This window comes from Trachypithecus francoisi, unplaced genomic scaffold, assembly GCF_009764315.1.
Source record: "Trachypithecus francoisi isolate TF-2019V2 unplaced genomic scaffold, Tfra_2.0 Lachesis_group4, whole genome shotgun sequence".
In the NCBI taxonomy this organism is placed as follows: domain Eukaryota; kingdom Metazoa; phylum Chordata; class Mammalia; order Primates; family Cercopithecidae; genus Trachypithecus; species Trachypithecus francoisi.
In genome coordinates, this window is record NW_022681469.1 from 74,571,205 (window position 1) to 74,596,128 (window position 24,924).

The following is a 24,924-nucleotide window of genomic DNA, read 5'->3' on the forward strand; positions in this document are numbered from 1 at the left end:
CAGCCTGGGTAACAGAGCGAGACTCAGTCTCAAAAAGAAAAAAAAAAAATCCAGCTAGTTGTGTATATAATGCTATCACTGAGTTCATGAAGCAGAAGTCAAACTTTTTTAGTTGCAGCACTTACATCAGTGATGATATTTGGTATCTTCTTGATAAAAGGTTTTCCAAGGGGTAGTGTAGGGAGAGAAGAAGTCCATCTTTAGAAACCAAGAGAAAAAAAGAAGTTATAGAGAGAAACTGGAATGAGTCAGCATTAATAAAACTATCCATGACAGTGTCACAGAAGCCAGCAGCTGTTGCCTGCTCGTCAGGAACATGTTCTGCAGAGTATCCCATGTCCAAATCTGAGTTCAAACTCAGAAGTCTGCCTTTTCCCTCCTTGCTTTGTGAATGACACCATCATCCATTCAATGCTTTAAAGGAAATTTAGATACCATTCTCAGTTCTTCCTTTAACCCTGATATTCTATCAACAAATGTTATGAAGCTGTCTCTTAAATATAATTCTTACCGTCTTTCTACTGCTCAACCTTCTACCGCCATGTTTCATGATGCAACTGCTCCTTAGCTGACTGTCTCCAATATTAGCTCCCCGTGATCCAGCCTTCCCACTGCCAGAATAAGTGTTCTAAACCATAAATCACACCAAGAAGTGCCCTACGGAGAATTCCTCAGTGATTCCTCATTTCTAACAATATATACCACTGCCTCTATGATATGAGCGCTGGCGCTTCTTTTCTGATTCTTTCCCACAGGGAGCCCATGTTGCAGCCATAGGGAATTACGTGCAGGTATTTCAAACACAATTAAAGCCCTCAAGTTCCGCCAGGATTCTCTGTCTCAGAAATGTTACCACAAGGCAGAAACCTGGTAGTCATATATAATTCCTTTCTTTTCCTGATTCTCACATCCCAAATTCACCTAATTCTCTTCATCCTCAATTTTATCACCCCCACATCCTACCACAATTCATCTAGCATCATGAAGAGTCTCTTAAGTTCCTCTTACCTGTTCCAATCCATTCTCTAGACCATGGAGTTATGTTTCTAAACACACATCTGATCAGAATTAGAATTACAGAGAGGTTAGAGTTAATATTTGGGTTAGGATTTAACACTTTCAGAGAGTTCTAATTGTTGTCAGAATAAATTTCTAACATGCCTTTCGAGGCCCTCCCTAATTATCCTCTGACTAACTTGGAACATACTTGCATTAATTCAACCCCTATCTCATTCATCTTCCTTCCCTCCACTAACTTGTACCCATTTATCATGGACTCTATGTCTGTGTCCCTCCAAAATTCATTTGCTGAAGCTCCCAATGTGATGCTCTTTGTAAGTGGGGCCTTTGAAAGGTAATTCTGTTTACATGGTGTCATGAAGATAGGGAACCCACAATGGGATTAGTGTCCCTGTAAGAAGAGACACCAGAATGCCTTCTCTGTCTCTCTCTCTTTCTCTTTCTCTTTCTCTGCCATGTAAAGACATAATGTGTCTGCAAGCTGGGAAGATAGTCCTCACTGGCAACTAAATTTGCTGGCACCCTGATCTTGAACTTCCTAGCCTTCATTACTGTGAGAAATAAATGTCCGTTGTTTAAGCTAACCGGTCTATTTAGTTAACAGTAGTCGGAGCTATGACACTGTTGTAGTTCTGAGTTTGTCATTTCCTCAGAGTCCTTCTCTATGTCCCATAACTAGATCATGACCCCTGCTGTATACTCCCATAGCACCCTACATATTTCCGATAAGGTGTTTCATCACAGTTTATTTTGTAGACTTGTTTAATGCCTATATTTTCTGCAGGAATCCTCTTGCCTTAGGTTCCCAAATCCCATCACAGTGACTGAGACATAGAAGACATAAAATACACATTTAATAGATGAATGAGTGAACCACCTGATTGAACCATGAGGCCACGATTTTGCATATTCCTCTTTACTTCTTAGAGTGCCAACCCAACAAATCCTCACCCATCAAGATTGATCTTCTGTTCTTGGTGATCCATCTTAATATTCTCAGGCAAAGCTAGAAGCCTTATTTCTGTTTTCCCACAGAAAGACTTCTATCACTAATCTTTTTCACGTTATTTATCTCTCATGCATGCCCACTAAATTATAAGCAACTTGAAGACAATTGTCATCTAAAGCATCCTTCTATCCTTACTGCCTATGATTCAATACATAGTTGCTGAATGAATAAGAAATGATTCACACGAGAAAGAGGTAGGTTAAGTAACATTGAAAAACAGGGATATCCTAACTATTCAGTGACACTAGCTCTTCATTATCTTACTTGAAAGAAATCATAAACATACAAGAAATAATATTTTCTTTTTAAAAAGAAATGTAGAAAATAAGAGTATAAATGTAGCCATCTACATTAGGAAAATACCTTCATTGAATAGTGAGACTGCTCAGCAAATTCCTTATTATTCCCTACCATACATTTTTAGCCCATTCTTTATTTTTAAAAACAAGTAGTAAAGATTCTTTAATGTCCTTTGATAAATTCATCTAAAACATTAAACACCCTACAATTTTAAGTTGTATCATGAGTTTCCACTCTGCTTTCTTAAACAATTCTTTTTCTATTACATTTATAATTCTTCTAATTACCACTGCCATTTTCTGGCTTTACTGTCTGCAAATATTTTGGAGACAAAGTCTGTAGAAGGAGAAGATTAAAGTTCCAAGGTTTGGTGAACTGTTCTATTTCAGACCTCTGCCATTGACAGGTCACAAGACATTGATAGAGCCCCTTTATGTCTCTGGAATAACTCCACTATGCCTCACATGAAGTGTGGCTATCAGGACTGTAAAAACAGAGTAAATGGTCTCCTAAATCTTTTCTCACTCCCTGCCCCTGCCATGGGCTTTCATTGCTGCCGAGGCTTTATCCAGACAATTTCTCCAGTTTGAAGAACTTTTTCTATTATTTGAGACCATTATAGATGGCTCACATTGATTTCCCATATTTTTACTCATCTTTCCTTCTCATGAGACTCTGTGCTTCTTTTAAAAAAAGTTTTCACATGAAATGTGCATAACATAAACCATCTTAAAAGTGTAATCAACCATCTTAATGTGTAAAATTCAGTGGCATTTGGTATATTCACAGTGCTGTGCAACTGTAACCACTATCTAGTTCCAGAACATTTTCAACATCCTCAAAGGAGACCTTGCACCAATTATGCAGTCATTCCCAATTATCCCCTCCCACCAACGCCTGGCCACCACTAACATGTTTTCTGTTTCCATGTGTTTAGCTATTCTGGATACTTCATGTAAATTGAATTATACAGTATCTTACCTTTTGTGTCTGGCTTCCTTCACGTAACATAATATTTTCAAGGTTCATCCATGCTGTAGCATATATATGCACCTTATTCCTTTCTATGGCTGAAAAACTTCCATTGTGTGGATATGCCACATTTTGTTTATTCATTCATCTGTTGATGGAATTTGGGTTGTATTCACCTTTTTGGCTACTGTAGGTAGTACTGCTATGAACATGTCAGCTTCTTAAAAACTGGAGTTATATATCTTGATGACTTCTATACCTGGGTAATGGTTACATAAAAAGTCTTGTTGATAATGATACAAACTAAGGTTTTAATAAATATTCAAAGGCAAGTACCACATACATGCACATATACAAATCCTGCTTCTCCTCCTGTCTTCCTCATCCCAAGTAACGATACCAACGCCCACTTAGTAGCCCAAGCCAGAATTCTAACCTCTACTTTCCATATTTAATTGATCAGCAAGTCCTATGAATTCTAGGTCCTAAATATCTCTCTGCTTCTCTCTGTCTTCACGGCTTCAGCTTTAGGTTAGGCCCTCACCATCCACTGGCCTGCACTGTTAATTATACCCCAAGTACTAACATACATATTGCTCTTTCTCAAACATGATTTCTCTTTCATGCCTCTCTTCACTTAGCAAAAGTTAAATGAGTACCAACATTGACTGTAACCGTGCTAGATTTTATGACACAGTAGTGAATAAGACAGGCAAGATCCCAGCCCTTGTGGGATTCACCTTATAGAGCAGTGGCAATATTGACATTTGAGGTGAGTAAGTCTTTGTTATGGCTCTGTCCCATGTATAATAAGATGTTTAGCAGCACCCCTGGCCTCTATCCACTAAATGCTAGTAGCATACACCCCTGCCCCCAGTTAATGACAGTAAAAAATGTCTCCAGACACTGCCAAACATCCTCTGGGGGACAAAATCACCTTGGATTGAGAATCACTGTTCTAGAGGGAGATTATAACATTAATTATATACGTACAAATTATGATGTTACCTCCCACTACAAATATTATATCATCTTTCCTAAAAAGGGTTTTCCTTTCCTTTCTGTTTCGGTGAATTTCTCCAGGATTCACTTCCAATGTTACCTTCTTCTTGAAGCCTCCTCAACTTCCCCCCAAGCAGAACCAGTTACTTTTTAACTCCCTTAGACCTTGTTAATACATTGTTCACTGCATTAAGGAAAAATATCTTTGTTTTAAAGAGCTAATGCATTATTTTCTCAGGTAAGTTATGGTAACCTCTGCCCATGCATGAATTGCCCCTACATCAAATTTTAATAAACAAGGTATTCAGTATATGCAGTTTAGTTTTGTATACTTTTTCTCAACCACAAGAATTTTAGTTCCAGTATATAAGAATTATGAGTTACTCCTTTTGGGGATAATTAGAAAAAGTGGAAATTGGGTGATGGTAATAAAAAAATAAAGGAAGGCAGATGGCACGACAGTAACAGAGGTTTTTGCCTTGAGGCTTTAGGAAATTAGGGAATTTGAGGAGACGTCAACAAGGACCTTAAAATGGAACTCCCGCAGATGCAAGGAAGGAGGGAAGTAGTATTTGTGTAAGAGGGGCCTAATGGCATGTACTTTGGGGAATCGTCTCTGGGATCGAGGATGCAGAAGTCAATAATTCCAAATCATGAAATCAGAAAGGCACTGCACATTTGGATGGAGAACCAAATTCAGGGGAAAGATCTTTCATATGTATATTATTTTGGCAAAGCAAAGCAAATTTATGGGCATTTTATTGAAATGGCAGAGGAGAAAGACCCTGAGAAATTTCAACTGAGCAAGAGATGATAAATGGAAAGCAATACCATTACCATTATTAGTAATTTAAGATGTGAAAAATACTACCGATATTCTTTGTTTGCATGCTGTCCTGATGGTTCTATTTCAGAGATAATACAAAGAAGATTTATGTGAGTTTGCTTTTAATCCATCTATAACTGTAATGTCCCTCTAAAATCTTAAGTACCTCAAACTGCAATATCTTGTTATCTTCACAATTGGGGAGAATCTACTCTATTTGTAACAGTCTCCTGAGAATGGAATTTCTATCTTATTCCTTTTTCTATTCCCACATCTACATTGGGCACATAATAAGAACTTAATTATTATTTGTTGAACATATAACTCAAAACAAGATGTGGCAGGAGGAATTAACAAAACCTATCCTACTCTCTCAGATGGAGATTCTGAGAGCAAAGTGGAGATTGGGAGCAGGCAGAGCAGAAATGCACTCAGCTGCAGACAATAGACAGAAGTCAGAAGCAGAGAAAGCATGGAGGCAATAAGCCAGAACGGCCATCAGAGAGGTCCTGCTCGAAGGAGTGCAGGTGCTACAACAAGTGTAGGACTGTAGAGTCCTAGGGAAGCAATATTGGAGATCCAGGCAGTTAGGTCTACAACAGTAACTGACATGAATGTATAGACATGACACTGAAGTTTAGGAGCAGAACTCCAGCCTCCAGTGTGTAAGGAAGGGGTAATAAATGACTGGTTGCCAAGATCATAGCTCAGGCCCAATTTTTTTCTTTCTTTCTTTTTTTCTCTCTCCGTTTTTTCTTTTCTTGAGACAAGATCTTGCTCTGTCACCCAGACTGGAGTGCAGTGGCTCAATCTCAGCTCACTGCAGCCTGACCTCCTGACTCAACTGATCCTCCCACCTCAGCCACCTGAGTAGCTGAGACCACAGGCACACACCACTGGGCCTGACCAATTTTTATGTTTTTATTTTTGGTAGAGACAAGGTCTTTCTATGTTGTCCAGGCTGACCTCAAACTCAAGCTCAAGCAATCCCTCCCATCAGGCCGAATTTCTAACATTGTGTCTTACACAGACAGTAGTAGTTTTGTTGAATGAATGGAGGAAGGAAGGAGTGAATAGAGTGATTGATTTTTACCAATAATAGAGGAACCGGGCACATTATCAAAAGAGAAACTCAAGTGCAAGAAAACAAGATGGATGATATAAGAATGGACATACAATTTAGTCTGGTTTCAGAAACATGAAGCCCAGACGAAAGAACAGATCCCCAGAGTGAAATACAATATACAATGCTTAGAAAAGGCTAGAACTGAGCTTCTTCAATTTATCCTATACAACAGGTCCTGTTCCAAGTCTGGGCAGGAGTATGTCTGCCAGTGTGCATAAATGGCCACAGTTGTAAAATGAGGTCCCTGTCAGAAAACCCAGTAGGGACTCACAGACATGAACAATGACTTATGTGACTGTTTTAGTCCAGCATCTTGCACATTCTGAAGTTCTGAATAGGAAGATCTATTCTCTTACCTAATCTCCTGGGTACTTCAGAAGGAAAGTCCATTTTTCAAGGCTCCAGAGTGTCATTTGTATTCAAGTGTCAAAACGTGCCACGGAAACTACAGGGAATAGAAGCATATGTCTCCGATGTCAATGTGTAAATAAAATGTTTCAAAACATCACCTTGGGCCTCTGAAGGCATTTTCTAGAAGGAGTGATGAGTTTACAGTAAACTATGCATCTTTTTTGCCTCACCAGATCTGCTTAATTACCAAGGGAATGGCACCCCAAGTCCATAGAGTGGTGAATTCCAAAATACTACAACAGGGAGAAGTTAATTGGTCCACGGAGGAACTGAGGCTACAGCCCAGACTTCATTAGCACCAGGTTTTAACCATTACTCAAATCACATTCAGTTTTCTTGAAGAGTTCATGTATACCCTTCAGTACAAATTTTTTCACTGTAAATATGTTAACTAAATAAGTTTAAATAGAGTTGGGATCAGCAAAAAAAGGATTAAAATTCCTCCTTTCATGCTACAAATACTGTAATACAGAGTAATTAATAGCTTTTCAGAATATCCAGCTACCCATCCCCTTGTACCAAGGAGAATCAAGAAAATAAGGGGCCTAGACAGGCAAAGGGAAACACTGGCAATGGGTACAAAGTTCCTGTTAGACAGAAGGAATGAGTCTTCGTGATCTACTGCACAGCATGGTGACTACAGTTAATGATAACGTACTATATACTTCAAAGGAGCTAAAAAGAGAGGATTTTTTTAATGTTCTCACCAGAAAGAAATAATAAATACTTGAGGTGATAAATACGTTAATTAGCCTGATTTGATTATTCCAAATGTATATATGTATCGAAACATCACATTGTATCCCACAAGTATATACAATTATTATTGGTCAACTAGAAATAAAATAGAATAAAAATAGTATGTCAACAGACATATTAAGGAGAGAGCAAAAAAATGTGAAGGAGGCTTTTTGGAGTGAAGGAGAAGAGAGAAAAGAAGTTATCTTCGTAACTGGGCTTCCAGATTTCCATTTTGCCCTACTCTATTCTGCTTGAGGCTATCAAAGTAATTTATCTAAGTCCAAGTTTAATCATAACAGTCATATTCCTCAACACTAGTGGTTCCCTAACTGCAGCATGGTCAGAATCACCTAGAGAGCTTGCTAAACCACAGATTGCTGAGAAGCCACACCCAGAGTTTCTGATTCAGTGGGTCTGAGATAAGGCATGAGAATTTGTGTTTCTAACAAGTTCTAAGGTGATACTAATGTTACTGTCCAGGGACCACACTTTGAGAACCAGTGATCTGGAGAAAGTCTTTAACTTTGAGCTTCAATTTTCCCCTTGTAAAATAATTTTCTCCTTGTAAAACTTTTCAGATTGTTGTGAGTGTTAAATATTGAAAAACATTCCAGACAAATGCTAGATGTTATTTTAATTTAAAGGAAGGAGTAAGAGGCTTGCAGTCAAGAGGCCAGCCTCCTAGTTACAGGTCTACCATAAGCTGACTAGTCAAATAACCTCTCTAGGCATGTTTTCTCCTTTATAAAAGGAATTAATTCATGCAATTAGCACTTATTGAATACCTGTTGTATACCAGACACTTGTCAGACAATAGAAATACAGTAGAAAAACAAATCTTGCTTCCACACATTTATAATTATGATTATGATTTGGATGACATTTAAATTGTCTTCCAATTCTCAGTTATTTCATGACTTTATAATTAATAAAATCAGCTTTTTCCTATTCTTATGGTATCTTATTCCTCATAAATTTGACTTAAATATTTATGCGCTATTAGATAAGAATTAGGTATGACTATTGGGTGAAATGCCTAAAATACATTCATGCGTTAAGTAAATTTCATGTGTTGATTGTCACTATATCAATAAAAGAAAGTTTCTAATGTGTGGGTTAAGTAGTAAATCATCAGTGAAGTAAATAACCAGTATTTATATTTAAGTTCCTTATTTTCCAGCTATGTCATGCCAAATCAGTTGTTTATTGGGTAAATATTTGTTGAGCATCTACAAGTCAGCAGACACTAGGCCAGGATCTAGCGATAGAAGGGTAAATGAAATTGGCATTGTGTCTGCTATAAAAGACCTCACATTCAAGTGAAGCTAGTCAATGAACAATTAGCACTTTTAATTAATTAACCAACAGTCTTGTGGTAGATATTAGGTGTTAGAAGTACAAGCCATCTTGAAAATGTACAACAAAAGGACTTGACTCATTCTAGGATATCTAGGAAGCCTTAGACAAGTCACTTCAGCTTTCTGGGCCTCAGTTGTCTTGTAAAACTGAAAAAAGTCGTAAAACACACCCCCTAAGATGTAGATAATGATTGTTGGCACTTTGAGATAATTTATTTAAAATTCCCACCACAGTACTTAGCACACTATATAACAGGTAGTTATGACGTCACATTAACTAACTGAAGATTATTCACACGAAGAATTCCAATGGTCAAAATCAAATTTTAAAGAGTTTATCAGGGCCAGGCACAGTGGCTCACACCTGTGATCCCAGTACTTTGGGAGGCCGAGGCAAGGCAGATCACTTGAGGTCAGGAGTTTGAAACCAGCCTGGTCAACATGGCACAACCCCGTCTCTACTAAAAATACAAAACAAAAAAAAAAATTAGCTGGGCGTGGTGGCGGCTGCCTGCAATCCCAGCTACTCAGCAGGCTGAGACACAAGAATTGCTTGGATCCTGGGGACAGAAGTTACAGTGAGCCAGGTTTGTGCCACTGCACTCCAGCCTGGGCAACAGAGCGGGACTCCATCTCAGAAAAAAAAAAAGAAGAAAGAAAAAGTTATACCAATAACTTAATTTGCCAGTTTTTGAAAATAAAATATAAACTGTATTAATTGCACATATAGTATCACATAGAGGTAAGTCTTTACAGTTCTTTTTCTATATGTAATATATGAACCAAAGAGAGATCATGGATGAATTAATCAACTATCAACACCCAGACTCTTTCTTGCAACTGGAAGTAAATGTCTCCTTAGTTTTTTCAGCTACTTGAATTGAAAAATATGAGTCTGGAAGCCAAGCCAACCAAAGTTCTAATAAACCAGACTGGACTTTTGGAATGCATCAACAGTCTGGTGTTTTTCAACTTAGGGATGGATTTGAAACTGGTTGCAGAAATGTTATCAGCATCTTCTCAAAGAAAAAGGTGAACTTCACTAAAAGTTGAAATTTGTGTGCCCAAATACATCCCTCTGAATCATGGGGCTTGGAATAGTCAATAACAAGATACCACAAAACAACTATCTCCATACAATCTGTATAAAAGAATACTCAGAATAATGTGTAAGTAAAGAAATGGTTACCTATTTCATGTTTCTAAACTTGAAAAATGGGGCACTGGAGATTAAACTGGGATTCTCGAAATATGAGATAAATCGACTCTGTCTATACATTTTAAAGGGACCTCATGAGAAAAACTGATGATTCACTAACAAGTTAGGAAAAAAATCCACACACACTTAAATGTTCCTTGCTTCAATACTACAAACCAAAGGAAGAGGGGCATAACATAGAAAATCTAAAGAATATTTTAGTGGAAGGCTTTGAAATGGGGATGAGGGTTAAAATTCAACAGCTGCTTCAAATGGTCTTATTCTGAACATGCATAATCCTCTTGCATAGTAATCCTAACATCATCCTTAAACTCTATTCAGCTCCCTATGGACTCCTGTAATAGCTAAAATTCCACACCACATGTGTTTATTACCTCACCTTTCCCTCTTCCACTTTCGCTCACCTGGATTTTGTTCCACTGAAACCAGTTACCAAGATCATCAGTGACCTTCAAGGTGCTAATTTATGTAATCTTTTTAGCCTTCTCTGGACCTCTCAGAAAAATCTAAAACTTTTCAACACCCTAAAAAACTATTCTTTCCTCCTGCAAAGCCTGTTTTCTTTCCTTCTGTGATGGGGACATTATGGTTTTTCCCCATCCAAAGTGGCTGCTCCTTCTCAGTTGCCTTGAAGATTTTTCCTCTTCTGTTCATTCTTTAATGCTGGAGTTCTTCAGAGTTTCGTCCCATGTTTGATTATTTTCTACTTTCACACGCACATATAATCTGGGGGATTTCATCACTCCCATGACATTAGTCATCTGATGACTCCTTTATCCTTAAGTCAAGGCCAAATAGAGATTGTGGACTTGAGGCCTAAGTATCTAATTATCTATGAGACTTCTCCTCTTAGATGGCCCCAAATCACCCAAAATTGAACAGGAATTGGCCTCTTTATCCTCCCCTCCCCACCCCAAGCTGTCTGCTCCTCAAATGTTCCCCAGGTCACTGGATGGCACCTCCAGCCAGTCAGTTGCCAAAGCCAGAAACTGGCAGTGCTCCTTGAGTCATCCCCTTGAGTCCTTCCTCTCTCTCTCTTTCTCCCCATTACCAAACATCAGAGTGCTTTTCTTCTACTTCTGAAACATTTCTAAAGCTCATCAACTTCTCTTGAGTTCCCCTACTTCTATCCTAGTTCAGGCTACCATTATTTCCCCTCAGAATTCCTGCTGCAGCCTCCTAACTGTTCTCCCTGTCTCTACTGTGCTCTCCTTCCAATCGTTACTCCACACTGCAGCCCCAGTTATCTTGTTCAAAACACTCTCTGGTTTCCTACCTTCTCTGTTTAAAATAATCTAAACACTCCCATAGCACACTTGAGAAAACACAAACACCAGAATACAGCCTAAAAGGTCGTTTTGGATCTGGTCTCTGCCAAACCGACCAATCTTATCTCTAGCTCCTTCCTCTATCCTCCCTCTTTTCCACCACAATCCCATCATACTGAAATGCTCCATTCCTCAGATTGCCAAATTTTTCAGTGCTTCTGTGCCCACACCACTCTCACACCTCTTTTTAAAATTCTGTTTGTATTTAAGGGTTTAACAAGGATGCTGCATCCTCCAAGAAGCCCTCCTTGACTCCATTTACCTGATCTAGATGAGATGTCCATCCTAAATCCTCCCCTAAACATGTAAGCATTCTATTCCTCTATTGCAGTATTCATCACACTCTTGTCTATCCTCCAATAGACTATAGGCCCCCTGAGGGCAATGACCTTGGCATTCTGTTTCATAATTATATACCCACCAACCCAGTAAGTGCCCGGCATAACACTAAATATTACTTGAGTAAACATACATCTTACCAGCCTGACATGGTGGCTTATGCCTGTAATCCTAGCACTTCAGGAGACCGAGGTGGGTGGATTACCTGGGGTCAAGAGTTCAAGATCAGTCTGGCAAACATGGTGAAGCCTTGTCTCTACTGAAAAATAGAAAAATTAGCCAGGTGTGGTGGTGGACGTCTGTAATCCCATCTACTTGGGAGGCTAGGCAGGAGAATCGCTTGAATCCGGGAGACGGGGGTTGCAGTGAGCCAAGATCATGTCATTGCACTCCAGCCTGAGCAACAGAGGAAAAACTCTGTCTCAAAAGAAAAAGAAAAGCAAAAACAAAAACAAAACATACATCTTGACTCATTTAAATAATCAATGGGAACTGAATATCCTAACTGATATGACACAGAGCAGGAATCTCTATAACTTTCAAACAAATACCACAGAAAGAAATCAGCCCTTGCTGGGCACAGGGGCTCACATCTGTAATCCTCGCAGTTTAAGAGGCAGAGGCAGGTGGATCGCTTGAGCTCAGGAGTTAGAGACCAGCCTGGGCAACATGACAAAACCCCATCTCTACAAAGTATACAAAAAAATTTGCCTGGCATGGTGGCATGCACCTATAGTCCCAGCCACTAGGGAGGCTGGGGCAAGAGGATCACGTGAACCCAGGAAGTCGAGGCTGCAGTGAACCCAGACGGTGCCACTGCACTCCAGCCTGGGTGATAAAGTGAGACCTTCTCAATGAATAAATAAATACAAAATAAAAAACCAGCACTTAACTCTTCAGCTACCACGTTAATTTTCAGCAAATACCTTCTTAGCAGTTGTTTGACAACCAAGTTAACTAGAACTGGAACTAGAATGAGATAATGTGGTGTTGCTGCTTCTCACAGACTGGATGCTCAATGAATGTTTGAAAGGAGATGTCAGTCCGATGTTTAACTTTGACCAAAGAAAGAAATATAAAATTAAGACATCAGGACCTTGTCAGGCTGTTCTGCACTTTTGTATTAACCAGACTCTCAACCATTTTCTTGCCATATGTAAACATGTGGCCCAGTTTGTAATCAGTGGGTTATAAGGAAGCTAAAGAAATTATCTTTTCTTTCATTGAAAATAATTTGGGAATAGGGACCCAAGCATTAACCATCTAGCACCAAAGTTGTAGGAATCTTCAGTCTCCTCTGCCTCCCTTCTTCCATCCCTCTACTCTCAATCTTGACCCCACCCCACTCGCTTACTTGTTTTTCCTTCTACTCATTTTCTCCTCCCTCCCTCTCCCTTCTTCCCCACACTAGAACCATCAGGGCCCTCACCAGGGCACTCAGTTCACGTTCTGGTTCGGCTCTCGCAGCTCTACCAGTCCCACCCCCATCCTAGGAAAAGATGCTCCTTATTTGGAGTCACAAAAATATTTAACAGAGATCTAACTGACCATTAAAAAATTCCTCCTTTAAAACAAACACCTAATCAACTATTTCCCTCCAAATTATATGTAAAAACAGCTGCAATTAGAACCTGATTCTCACTTTAAGAAAGAAAGAAGCCTGTTTCGTTTTCTCCACTTTCATTGTTTCTTTCTAGGTCCAGGGCCTCCCACCAAATGCTGATGGCTGCCTGCTTCAAACCCTGCCACATCAGCAGGGAGGGAGCCCAGCGGCATTTGGTATTTGCATCAGTTTCCAGGAATGCTTTTCAAGTTATCAGTTCACTCTGCTGCCTTTAGCAGAGACGTTTTTCCTCTAAGTTTATAGATGTGTGCTTGAACTTATAGTCCTTTAATTCTCAAAAACTTGCCTAGGATTTTTCTTTTTTGGCTAAAAGAGAAATAATAATCACACTTCTAAAAACATTCTACACTTTAAACTATTTTGACAACAACAACAAAACCTACAATGAAGTGTTTAAAATTTGGGGTATCTATTGCAAATCCAATGATTGAACCAACTTGACCCCAGAAGCATTATCAGATAACCTCACTGAAGCATATTTGGAGGGTTTCTTTCATAAATCTGTTGCATTACGACCCTGAGTCATTTTGCTCAGAATTAGTTTCTGACTCTCAGCAACACAGGACAAATGCACACATATGCCCTGCAAAGGCAATTCAGCAGAGTGGTAACAATGATTCTTAGAAATCATTGCTCACTCTTCTGATATGCAGAAAAAAAAAATTGTTACGATGTAGTATTAAAGTTTTTCTTTCCTGATAAAAATGATTTCCACTTTAAAAGATTTTTTGTTAGTTCTATAACTGCGATATTTCAGGGAAAGGGTAAAAATGTTCTTGGAATATACAATTCAACCTCAGGTCTTTTGTTGCTGTATTGTTCCTAGAACCTAGAAAACTTCAAACATTGTTACCTAGTTAGAAAAAAATTTGAATATGGATTGCTCCTTGTAAACCCCCTTCTAGGAATGACCAGACACCCTTTCAAATTCTTTCACTCCCAGTTACTTTAAAAAATCATCCAAAGTTGTCTCCCAAGTCAGTGCCTTTAATTAGAATAAAACAAGGCTTTATTGTTTTTGGTTATCCACTTTTACTTGCATTAACCTTTTTTTTTTCTTTTACATTTTGAAAGAGTAACCTGTTTTAGAATAGTCCCTTTATTTACAGAAGCTGCTGATGGAGTTAACTTCTGCAGAAATTCTTCCTTAAGGCAAAGCAAAAAAAGGGGGGAGGAGGTGGGAGGAAGGAGGGGAAAAAGATTCTCAAGGAACTACAGCCCACTCGTTTCTGTTTCTTAGAGACAGAACTGACCTAAAGATGGCCCGTTTGCGATGACTTCTGGGATACAGCAGCACTCTGACTAGGCCCCCTGCTGACTCATGGGGGCCTTAGGCAAGTAGAGGAGAGGCCTGACACACACACACACACACACACACAGCCTTTCAAACCTAGGACCTGGAATGCCACCCCAAGAAGCTTTAGAAAAGGGCACAGGACGTTTGGCCTCCCACCTCAGGGTCGAGGTACCAGCTCCTCCTCTCCCTAGTAGGGAGCGGAGGGTTAGATGGAGGCGGCCAGAGAAGAGGGATGTTGGGTGTTGGGGAGAGAGTTAACATCTACGTTGGTGGGCGCACTGCTTCGGGTGTTACCAGCGAAGACTACGAAGACCCCAAGCTCGAATCAGAAGGCCCTCTGGATGTGCTAGGGGAGGTGCTCGGGTGTAGCTGTAAGAAATGGGACAGAGAGTAGGCAGCAAGGTCAAGAGGGACCGGGGGCTCACGGGAGGGTTGAAGGGTCCAGGCTCAGGATAGAGCTGGTAAATTCGGACAAGGAGCCCATGGAGAAGCAGAGGAGAGACTGTAAACCATGAAAGATCCCCTACCACAGCCTTAGAAAGGAGAGACTGAGAAATACGTTCTCGGTCTCCAGGTCGGTTGCAGTCGTTTTGGAGTGCCAGATCATCCCCCAAAAGACCCTGTTTGGAATGAGCCTCAGCAAAGGCAAGGTAGGAGGTCGAAGGACTTCCCAGGTGACTTGGTCTAGTCTAGAGTTCGCAAAGCCTATCCTCCCTGTAGCCGGGTACCAAACAGCCTCGAGCCTCCTCCCCAGCCCACCTGCCAACAAAAGGCGTCCTCCGACTGCAACCCAGCCTTCCACAGACAGGACCCCCCTTTCCCGAAGTCATAAGAGAAAGAGAGTGCATCACTGCTGAAACAGTGGGCGCACACGAGCCCCAGAGCTAGAGAAAAGCTGGACGGGGCTGGGGGTGGGGTGCGGGGGTGGAGGGGCGGGGAGGCGGCTCCGGCTGCGCCACGCTGTCGAGTCTTCCCTCCCTCCTTCCCTGTCCCCTCCGCTCCGGCCGGAGCCCTCCACCCTACAGGTGGCCTACAGGGCACAGGTGAGGCAGGACTGGACAGCTCCTGCTTTGATCGCTGGGCTCCCGATCCCTCTCTAGCTGCTTGGCTGCCCGGAGGTCTGCAAATTCTGCCCATGTCGGGGCTGCAGAGCACACCGACGTGTCCCATAATGTTTCCAAACTTGGAAAGGGCGGGGGAGGGCGGGAGGATGGGGAGGGCGGAGGTATGCAGACAGCGAGTCAGAGTTTCCCTTCAAAGCCTCAAAAGTGTCCACGTCCTCAAAAAGAATGGAACCAATTTAAGAAGCCAGCCCCGTGGCCACGTCCCTTCCCCCATTCGCTCCCTCCTCTGCGCCCCCGCAGGCTCCTCCCAGCTGTGGCTGCCCGGGCCCCCAGCCCCAGCCCTCCCATTGGTGGAGGCCCTTTTGGAGGCACCCTCGGGCCAGGGAAACTTTTGCCGTATAAATAGGGCAGATCCGGGCTTTATTATTTTAGCACCACTGCAGCAGGAGGTTTCGGCTAAGTTGGAGGTACTGGCCACGACTGCATGCCCGCGCCCGCCAGGTGATACCTCCGCCGGTGACCCAGGGGCTCTGCGACACAAGGAGTCTGCATGTCTGAGTGCTAGACATGCTCAGCTTTGTGGATACGCGGACTTTGTTGCTGCTTGCAGTAACCTCATGCCTAGCAACATGCCAATGTAAGTGCCTTCAGCTTGTTTGCGGGAGACTGGGGAGAGAGGTTAGATGGGAGGGCACCCAGTCCTGAAAAGGAAAACCTGTAACCTGAATTCCAGGTATACTTGGAGGGCAGACTCTTAGGCATGTGGGAAAACGCCGGATTTGATAAGAAACATGGAAATTACTTTAAAAAATGAAAACATAAAAGTCTCGCCAAAAGTTAGGGAACTTTTCTTCTAAGTTCAGAGTGAGACAGTTAACTCGATCTGGATCCTCAGCTTGGTAACCCCCAAAGGGAGCGGAAGGTTTTTCCCTAAGGATGAGATATTAACGACCAATGTGGTGGAGGAAGTCAAGGTCCTCCACCCCACAGGCCCCATAACCGCACTGATGTCCACCTTGTAAAACTTGAGGCCTGCGTTAGAAAGTCCTTCAATTGAGTAACATAAAACTCACCTCCCAAGAGCTTTTATCTTCTGGGCATTGTAAGGCTTGTCTGGAGGAGGATGTCGATGATGATGGTGGTTATAAGGCGCCCTCTGGAGGAAGGAAAATGAAAGTACAGGGGACAGGGCCTTAAGCAAATGGAATCCCAATTAAAGCTTCTACGGGTTTATACAGATTAATGATCAGCATTTCTGGTTGGGCCTTTCCCAGTGGCTAGTCAGTGAACCCTGGAAAGAAGAATGGATGCTACTTGGAATGGGTACTTTCTGAAAAGTAATATAAGTGTCTCAATTCACTTTCTAGTCATGGAAATGATAACATTTTTTAACAAATCTGCTCTAAATTTTGTTGAGCCGAGAATTACCCCTTTGACATGTTCCCAGTGATAATCAAAGGTTATGAATGCAGCAAGTTGAGAAATATCAACACTGACATGAGACTCAAGAGACCAGGGTTTTTTCCATGACTCTGACACCAATTTGCTGCGTGACCTTGGGCAAGTCAAACGGCCTTTTCTAAACTGTGACACAGAGATTATGGGGACCCCAAGGCCACTTTCCAGCTCTAGGTTTTATGACCAGACTTTCATGTCAAGATAGAACGAAGAAGATCAGTCCGTTTTCATCTTGAAAATGGCTGCCAAAGTACTAGACAAAGATATTGACTAGATGGGGGATGGTATTGTCTGACCACACCAAGTACTCCAAAAAGTTGTTCCAACCACATAGCACGGTGTCTACTACCGCATAATTACTAATGAGTGTGTGTGTGTGTGCCCGCGCGTGTCTGTGTCTGTGTGTCTATCTGTTCCCCCTTCATTCACTTTTAGTGTACATATTGTGGATACTAGGGAGTAATTGCAGTGAACAAATTCACATTACCGAGTTCATATTTTTAATGAGATCTGAGAATGGGAAGAAAGAGTCGGCTCCTAGAGAATAAAATGAAGGCAGACTTAGGGAAATTTGAAGGTACAAAGGCAACTTACCTTCTGATCAACAACCAACCACAGTCTGGAATAAATGTTATCAAACACACATTCTTCAAAATGGTCCATGTCTGAGTAATTAGAAGGCAAATTTCCAAAATCATAAAGGCTTCCGTTAATCAAGTCAGGCATAATTATTCCTACTGATGGACACAATGAAGTAAACATATCATTCTTGTAATTTAACAGCAATTCTCATAAATTGCCCTTAAATGTCAGTGCTGGATGTGGTCCACCCTCCTGAATTGTGACTGTTGCAACAGATGTTCTCACTTCAAATAACGCACTTCTTGGCCACCTCATTAAAGCAATTTTAGGGGTGATTCATCCTATTGCAAGCTTGGCCACACTTGTATCCTGTATTAACCTATAATTTTTATACTGCAGGAGAGGAATTCAATCTTTAAGGACTTATAACAATTATGGCAAAAGGGGGGATAGTACTTTTGTTTGTTTTTTCCATTATTTTTCAAGATCTTTAATCCACAGTTTTTCCATTTATACAAAGCTCTTTCTCAGGGACAAAAATGATACATATTGGTAAAATGACCTTACCTAATTTAAGTGAACCAATTTAAAGCAAAATTCAGATGTCTGAATTAATCCATCTTCACAGTTAATAATGTGCAAATTATACCTTTTGAAAAAGGATATTAAGAATAGTACAAACTCAATGAAGTACTGGGTAACTTCAATGTTTTGCAAAAAAGTAAGTCGACTTCAATGTTTTATAAAAAACAAACTTCAATATAGAATTTTAAGGTAGCATACTTTCCTAAATTTTACCTTTTTTAGATATTTAGGTATTAAATATGAATTAAACTATAAATTACTTCCTCATCCATCTACTAATCTTGTCTTACATTCAGCAATTCATCTGTGCACTTTACCAGCTTAATTGCTAAGTATTCGAAATATCCTTCAGACACATTAATATTTCACAGCATTTATACAATAGTAAATAATTAACAATCTAATTCAAAATATATTTACATATTAATATGGCAAACAAATCACCCTGCTGATCTCTGCCATACTTTTGGCCTGCATAATTTCCAAGTCATTAAAATATTCTTAATAAAATATATAATTGGTCCTTTAACTAGGTAGCTCAATTTTATAAACTTGTCTCTCTATTTGTTAATTATTGCTATTGATCCATGAGGTGATACTAATAATTATTTCCTACCTTTTCTTTTTTATGTACAGCTTTACAAGAGGTGAGTAAAATTATTTTTAGAATTTTTAAAAATACTTTGATTCCCTTGGCTACAGTGATGTCTTCCCTTGGAAGGGAAGAAGTTACATTAATATTGACCATCCTAGATTCCCAAGAAAATTGTGAAGAATTTTGATAGTCAAAACCTTTCTGGCAGCCTTAGAAAGTACCCACCCAATTTTCCAAAATAGGCGGGGCTACTGAATAAGACTAAGTTTATAAAATACTCTTAAGAAATATAGAGTAAATAATCCAATAGAAGTTTGAGTTTTAGGATCTGCTACTATGAAGCAGAAGATTTCACTGAGCTAGAGAATCTTTTCACTCCTTTGGAATCATTTGCAAAAGCATTTATTGTTAACACATTCTTAGCTCATGAATTGAATTTGAGGCATAATTACAGGTAAGTATTGATATGTACTTTTTGCTCTGTAGGTACATATTTTTATTTGATGTATTGGTAAAATTTTAAATTGTAGTTTGAAATCTTAAACTAAGTTAATAGTAAATGCATAAGGTAATGAATTGTGAAGGTATATTTGTTTACTACGCCAAAATGGAAGCTGTTTTAAAAATATATATACAATTTTCTTCATAATAATCTTTGATTTATTCTTTTCTAGGAAACTGTAAGAAAGGTAAGAGTATAATACTTCTCCATAAATATCTAAAATTATCAGGGATAACTTATAATTTAACTAAATTTAGAGTAGACTATGGAAGGAAAATATCAAAATTTTGCTCACGTGAATATGCATTAGCTAAAGCATAAAATAAAGTAGTTTTAATGTTTAAGATAACAAAGTTTAATTATCTTCCAGAATCATCTGTAATTACATTTATGTGATACAAACTGGTGATTTACATACAAAAGGAAAAAAGAGACTTGTTTTTATTCTGGAGATGGAAGACATATTATGTTAATTATAGGTAGTAAAAAAGTTTATTTTAAAGGGCTTTGACTATATAAATGATATAAATGTGCTGTTAAAAATGTAACAAAATGGTCATTTCATCTACAGTTATCATCTTATTCAAATGCTATGCATAGTATTAACCTAATAGTTGAAGACTACAGCAGCTTCCAATCCCCCAGCTGAAAAAAATTACGTATAATTACAATTAAAAAATATACTTTTATCTATTGCATTGTGTCAATTTTTTATGTAGTATCTAATAACATTGTAGTTAGATCAGTCTTACCAACTAATTATTATCTAGAATGATTTGCTTATTTACTGGAAATTACTTCTTAGGCATTTATTATTATCATTATTATTATTATTATTATTTTTTAGGCATTTATTATTGTACTGTTTGTATCTTTTCTGTAGGGCCCAGCTGGAGATAGAGGACCACGTGGAGAAAGGGTGTGTAATTTTTGAACTATAAAGGGCTTTACCCCATATTTGAATAGCTATATATTAGAAACTATAGGAACTGGCAACTGGCAATTTATAAGAATATTATGTATCCAGATAATTGTACACCCCTTTAAACAGGTAATGCACTGCAGAAGAAGTGAATGAACATTATTACGTATAATCAATATTTGTTTTAGGTCAAAATTACCGTTAAAAAAGAAAAACTGTTACAGTCATATTATTTGCATGGCCTACTTTCTTTGTAATTTACCCATCCAACATATGCATAATGAAAATGTATCTACCTACTACCACAGTCCTCTCTTTAACATATTTGGTTTGCTTTTGAAGTAAGATCCCTTAGGTAGCTTGGAAATAATAGTGAATTAGTAGTCAGTAACATGTTTCTCCGCTCAAATTCATACATGTACAAGTCAGGCTTACATTTTATTTGTGGCATTATTACATCTCCCTGCAATGCTTATTTGACATTTATAACTATGTGGTTTTGCATTATATAACACTTTTGCCAATATGTGAATACCTATATCTTGTATCTGTTAGGAAGTGGAGACTTACATGTATTCCACTCAAACAATTTATTAGAAATAGAATTATATCAGTTAATTATTTTAATAACACAAGTAGTTAATGATAGTAAATCTGCAGGATTTTCTATCCTATGATAAAGCAACCTTATTAACTGTCATATCAATTAATTTATTCACATGTAACATACCAAAACTATTGAATAAGTTTGTCACAGTCAGAGATTGGCAAATAAAAATACAATGTAAGGCCTTGTGCACTGTTAAACATGTGAAGCACACAGAACTATACCTTTTGGCTATAATTTTTATATTTGAATACTGGAGCTTCAGTGCGAATTAATATTCAATGGCTGAGATACTTCTTTAGGAAAGCTACCCTGTGATATCTTGAGAGTTATTAACCCTCTTTCTAAAATAGACTCATAAGTGAATGTCAACCAATGACAAATATAGTATATTAAATTTCCACCCTACTTGCACATAGAAAGGTCTGAACAACTGATCTTACCACATATAATTCTTAGGTTTCTACAGGGCCTGTCTAACCTGACCTTATTCACTTTTTACATAACAGGGTCCACCAGGCCCCCCAGGCAGAGATGGTGAAGATGGTCCCACAGGCCCTCCTGGTCCACCTGGTCCTCCTGGCCCCCCTGGTCTTGGTGGGGTAAGGTGTCTTAAGTATTGCTAACTTTTAGCTAACTTTAGTTTCCCTCTGTTAAAAGAAGGCTTATTGTGGAATTTATTTTTAGCAGTTAAAGGATAATTGTTCTGTTTGAAAATTAGTATATTTTATTTCATTTATTTAGTTTCTTCACTCAAGATTCTGCTTTACCCATTCTCTTTGTGAGCCCTTGTCAATTACAGGACTGGTCTTTGTGTGCGCTGAAGTTAGCTGTGGCCATCATTACCATTATTTAATTTGGAGATTTAATATCTTTTATCAGTAAGGCACAAATAAGAGGTGTTACATAATTAAAGAGTTTGATTAGATTGAACTACATAAGTGAAATCTCTGATCTTAAGCAATTTCACAAACATCCTACGCTTTTTATTCTCCTTGATTTGAAGTCTGCTGAACCAACATTCAAAGCGGTTTTAGGTTTAATTTGCTTGAAACTAATTTGAGAAAAGTACATTTCCCTTTTTCATTAATATCTTCTTTTAGCTTTATGTCTTTAACAATGGTATGAGTGCCAAATGGCCTCACTGCAGGAAGGAAAACATTTTGCTTAATTGGTTAGCACTATGAATCAGAAGCCTGATTCTAATACCCAACTGTATGCCAGTAAAATAAGACCTTTCTCCCCCAAAGATCTTATTATGATTGCTTATCTATGAAGGGCATTAAAAAGCAGCTTCTTTAATAGAGCTACCACTATAAGAGAGATCTTTAACAGTAAAGTTATTACTGTGAACTAGTTTTTAGAAGTTTTATCTTCCAAGGGGCATTTTATTTTTAATTTTCCTCTAAACTTGAAAACTCTTTATATCCTTCCTGAAACTCAGGCAAGAAAAAGATTCCTTAGTCATTTTGTGTAGCTCCAGTGGGGAAGGGCAACAGGTGAAAATGCGAAGATGTCCCCTTGAGCTCTGTCTAATTTATCAGGACAGATAAATTAGTAACATTAAAAGTTTAGAAAGTTTCCCTTCCTCAGTGCAGAAGTAAAAGGTGGGAGTGAAGACACTGAGTTGAGGCAGAAGAAGGGATCAAAAAATAAAGTAGGGAAGTTCTCCATTTCAAAGAGATGTGGGCCAAGTTTTAAATGTGCAGCTCTTCTGACTTTTTAGGAATTTAGTTCAATATAGAATTTTAAACTAATAATTATATCAAAAACATTCCCCTCTTTTAAATAACAACAGAAAAATATTGACAAGTAAAATGAGAAAATGAACTACATGGCTAGTAACTAAAAATATTTTATATATATATAATATATATATATATTTTTTTTTACTCCTCTAGAACTTTGCTGCTCAGTATGATGGAAAAGGAGTTGGACTTGGCCCTGGACCAATGGTATGCTTATCTGTTTATCTTAGCCGAAAAATTTACTAAATAAAGAATTCATTATATGTCACATTTTACAATGCCATTTATTTAGCTACCTAAGTTAATACTCATACTTAGATCATATAAAAACAACTCTTTTTGTCTTCAAATTTATGAAAACATAAGTTAAGGAGTTCATTTTTCTTTACAAAAGTGCCTCATTAAGATAAGTCATATACTTATGTTCAAGAAATAATCTTTGGATATAGTAATCATAATTTGAGCAAATAAATTTAATTTAAAACAGTAATCACTCTGATTAATTTTTTAAATATTCTTTAGTATTGCTTAGAATTTCCAGCAACACTTAGAGACATAGAACTATTTATTAAGTTCTCTGAACTTGTTGGAAAGGATCACCAAGTTCTAGTCCAGCTAATTCATTTTAAAATGGGAGAGTTTAAGCCCTTTTCTCAAGGTCGTCCAGGTAACTAATGACATAATTAGAACTAGCTGCCAGACAAGATGTCTAATATTTGATGACATCATGGTTTATGTACCTAGTCCTTGAATAAACCACTCATTTAGTCAATGAATATTAATCAGGTACCTTCAATGGGCCCTAAACTGTATTAGGAACTGGGGAAATTACAAGGAATATGACAGATTCTGATCCTTCCTCAAGGCGTTAACAATATAGGAAACATTTCTTTTTCTACATTTTGACAAAAATAAATTCTTTTTTAGTCTATTGATTGTAAATCAATATAGAATAGAGTATGAGTAAAAATCTAGCATTTATGTCACTGAGTACAAATATTCAGCACCATACCCGCTTAGAAACATTCCCAATATGATGATGATGATGATGATGACTATTAACAAATGAAGCTTCTAACAAGCATTAGAGATGTTTGAAGGGAAAAATGCTAATATGAGCATGCGAAATGTGTACTAGCATATATGAAATAGAGGGAAAAATTGCCGGAAGTCAAAGTGTTAGGTTGATTAAGCACTACAAAATTTAATGGATACACACGCACATGCAATTTAGTGATATTAATTAATTGTTTCAAAACTAAGGTATTTATCTGCCCAAAGTCAACATGGTCTTTAAAATGTAAATTTTACCTGGGCAGAAGATGTTCTGCTGGAGCTAATGGCCCACAGTAAGCTAATATACTCTAAGGGTGAGATAATATTTTCTGTAAATTAGAACTCTCACTTGAGAAATAATGTACCTTTAATTGATGACTTCTAATTCCCTAATTTTTTCTGGTAATTTAAAATGTTCATATCTGAAATGAAAAAGTAGAGCGTTTCTTTTGGCTTTGTTTATATTGGATATTTGAAATTAGTTGTTTCACCTAATGCTGGACATTAGTCAATTTTAAAGCAGTACCTATATCTCAAGAAGAAGCAAAAGGGTGGAAAGTAAAGAGCCACTAAATGTCATTTTTAAAAAGCCCACTAAGCTGGGAAAATTAATATGGATTTCAGATTCCCCTGTTTTTGGAACATCTGTCTTGGGGGCATAAAGCAGAGTATTTTACTTTGAAATATCGGTGAAATATAATTGAAGCTTGCACATCCACACACATGCACAGACATATGTAATCAACAGATATGCATTTCACAAATAGGGAAGATAGGCAGCAATAAAGTATTAGTATTAAATATAAAGTATTAAAATAATTCTCCATGTTGGAAAATCAATAACTATAAAACCCCACAGGGTTCTTCTCTGAATTAATGAGTAATCATACTGTCTCACAGCCTCCACGAAATACACTACATTTTATGTAAATGAAATTGTTGCAAATACATGAAAAAATAAACAAATATAATTAGAAATTCATGGTGTCAAAGAAAATTATTTTTTAACGTATGCCTAAAAAGCTATTGTGATTGAAAAGTGACAGTTTCTTTTAATGTTGGAGCAATTTCTAAAACCAAATGAATGATTCTTATAATTAAAATGACATACATTTTAAATAAAATCCATATTATTTCACTCTAGGCATTAATAGAGTAGGGTAGATTTGACTGCAGAGTCCCCACGGCTGATATCATGAACAAATTACTTGAGACTGGTACATGAAATATTTT

The 24,924-nt window shown here is 38.3% G+C and overlaps 1 protein-coding gene across 1 annotated transcript in view; it reads left to right on the forward strand.

The window, feature by feature from the left end:
• The first annotated feature begins 15,733 nt into the window (after positions 1–15,733).
• COL1A2 (collagen type I alpha 2 chain) overlaps positions 15,734–24,924 on the forward strand; it is a 37,007-nt gene continuing 27,816 nt past the window's right edge. Inside the window, exons 1-6 of the mRNA XM_033194659.1 lie at positions 15,734–16,273; positions 18,898–18,908; positions 19,531–19,545; positions 20,242–20,277; positions 21,397–21,489; positions 22,789–22,842. Of these exons, the coding sequence (XP_033050550.1) occupies positions 16,204–16,273; positions 18,898–18,908; positions 19,531–19,545; positions 20,242–20,277; positions 21,397–21,489; positions 22,789–22,842 (279 nt within the window). The 5' untranslated portion in view covers positions 15,734–16,203. The remainder of the gene's footprint in view (positions 16,274–18,897; positions 18,909–19,530; positions 19,546–20,241; positions 20,278–21,396; positions 21,490–22,788; positions 22,843–24,924) is intronic.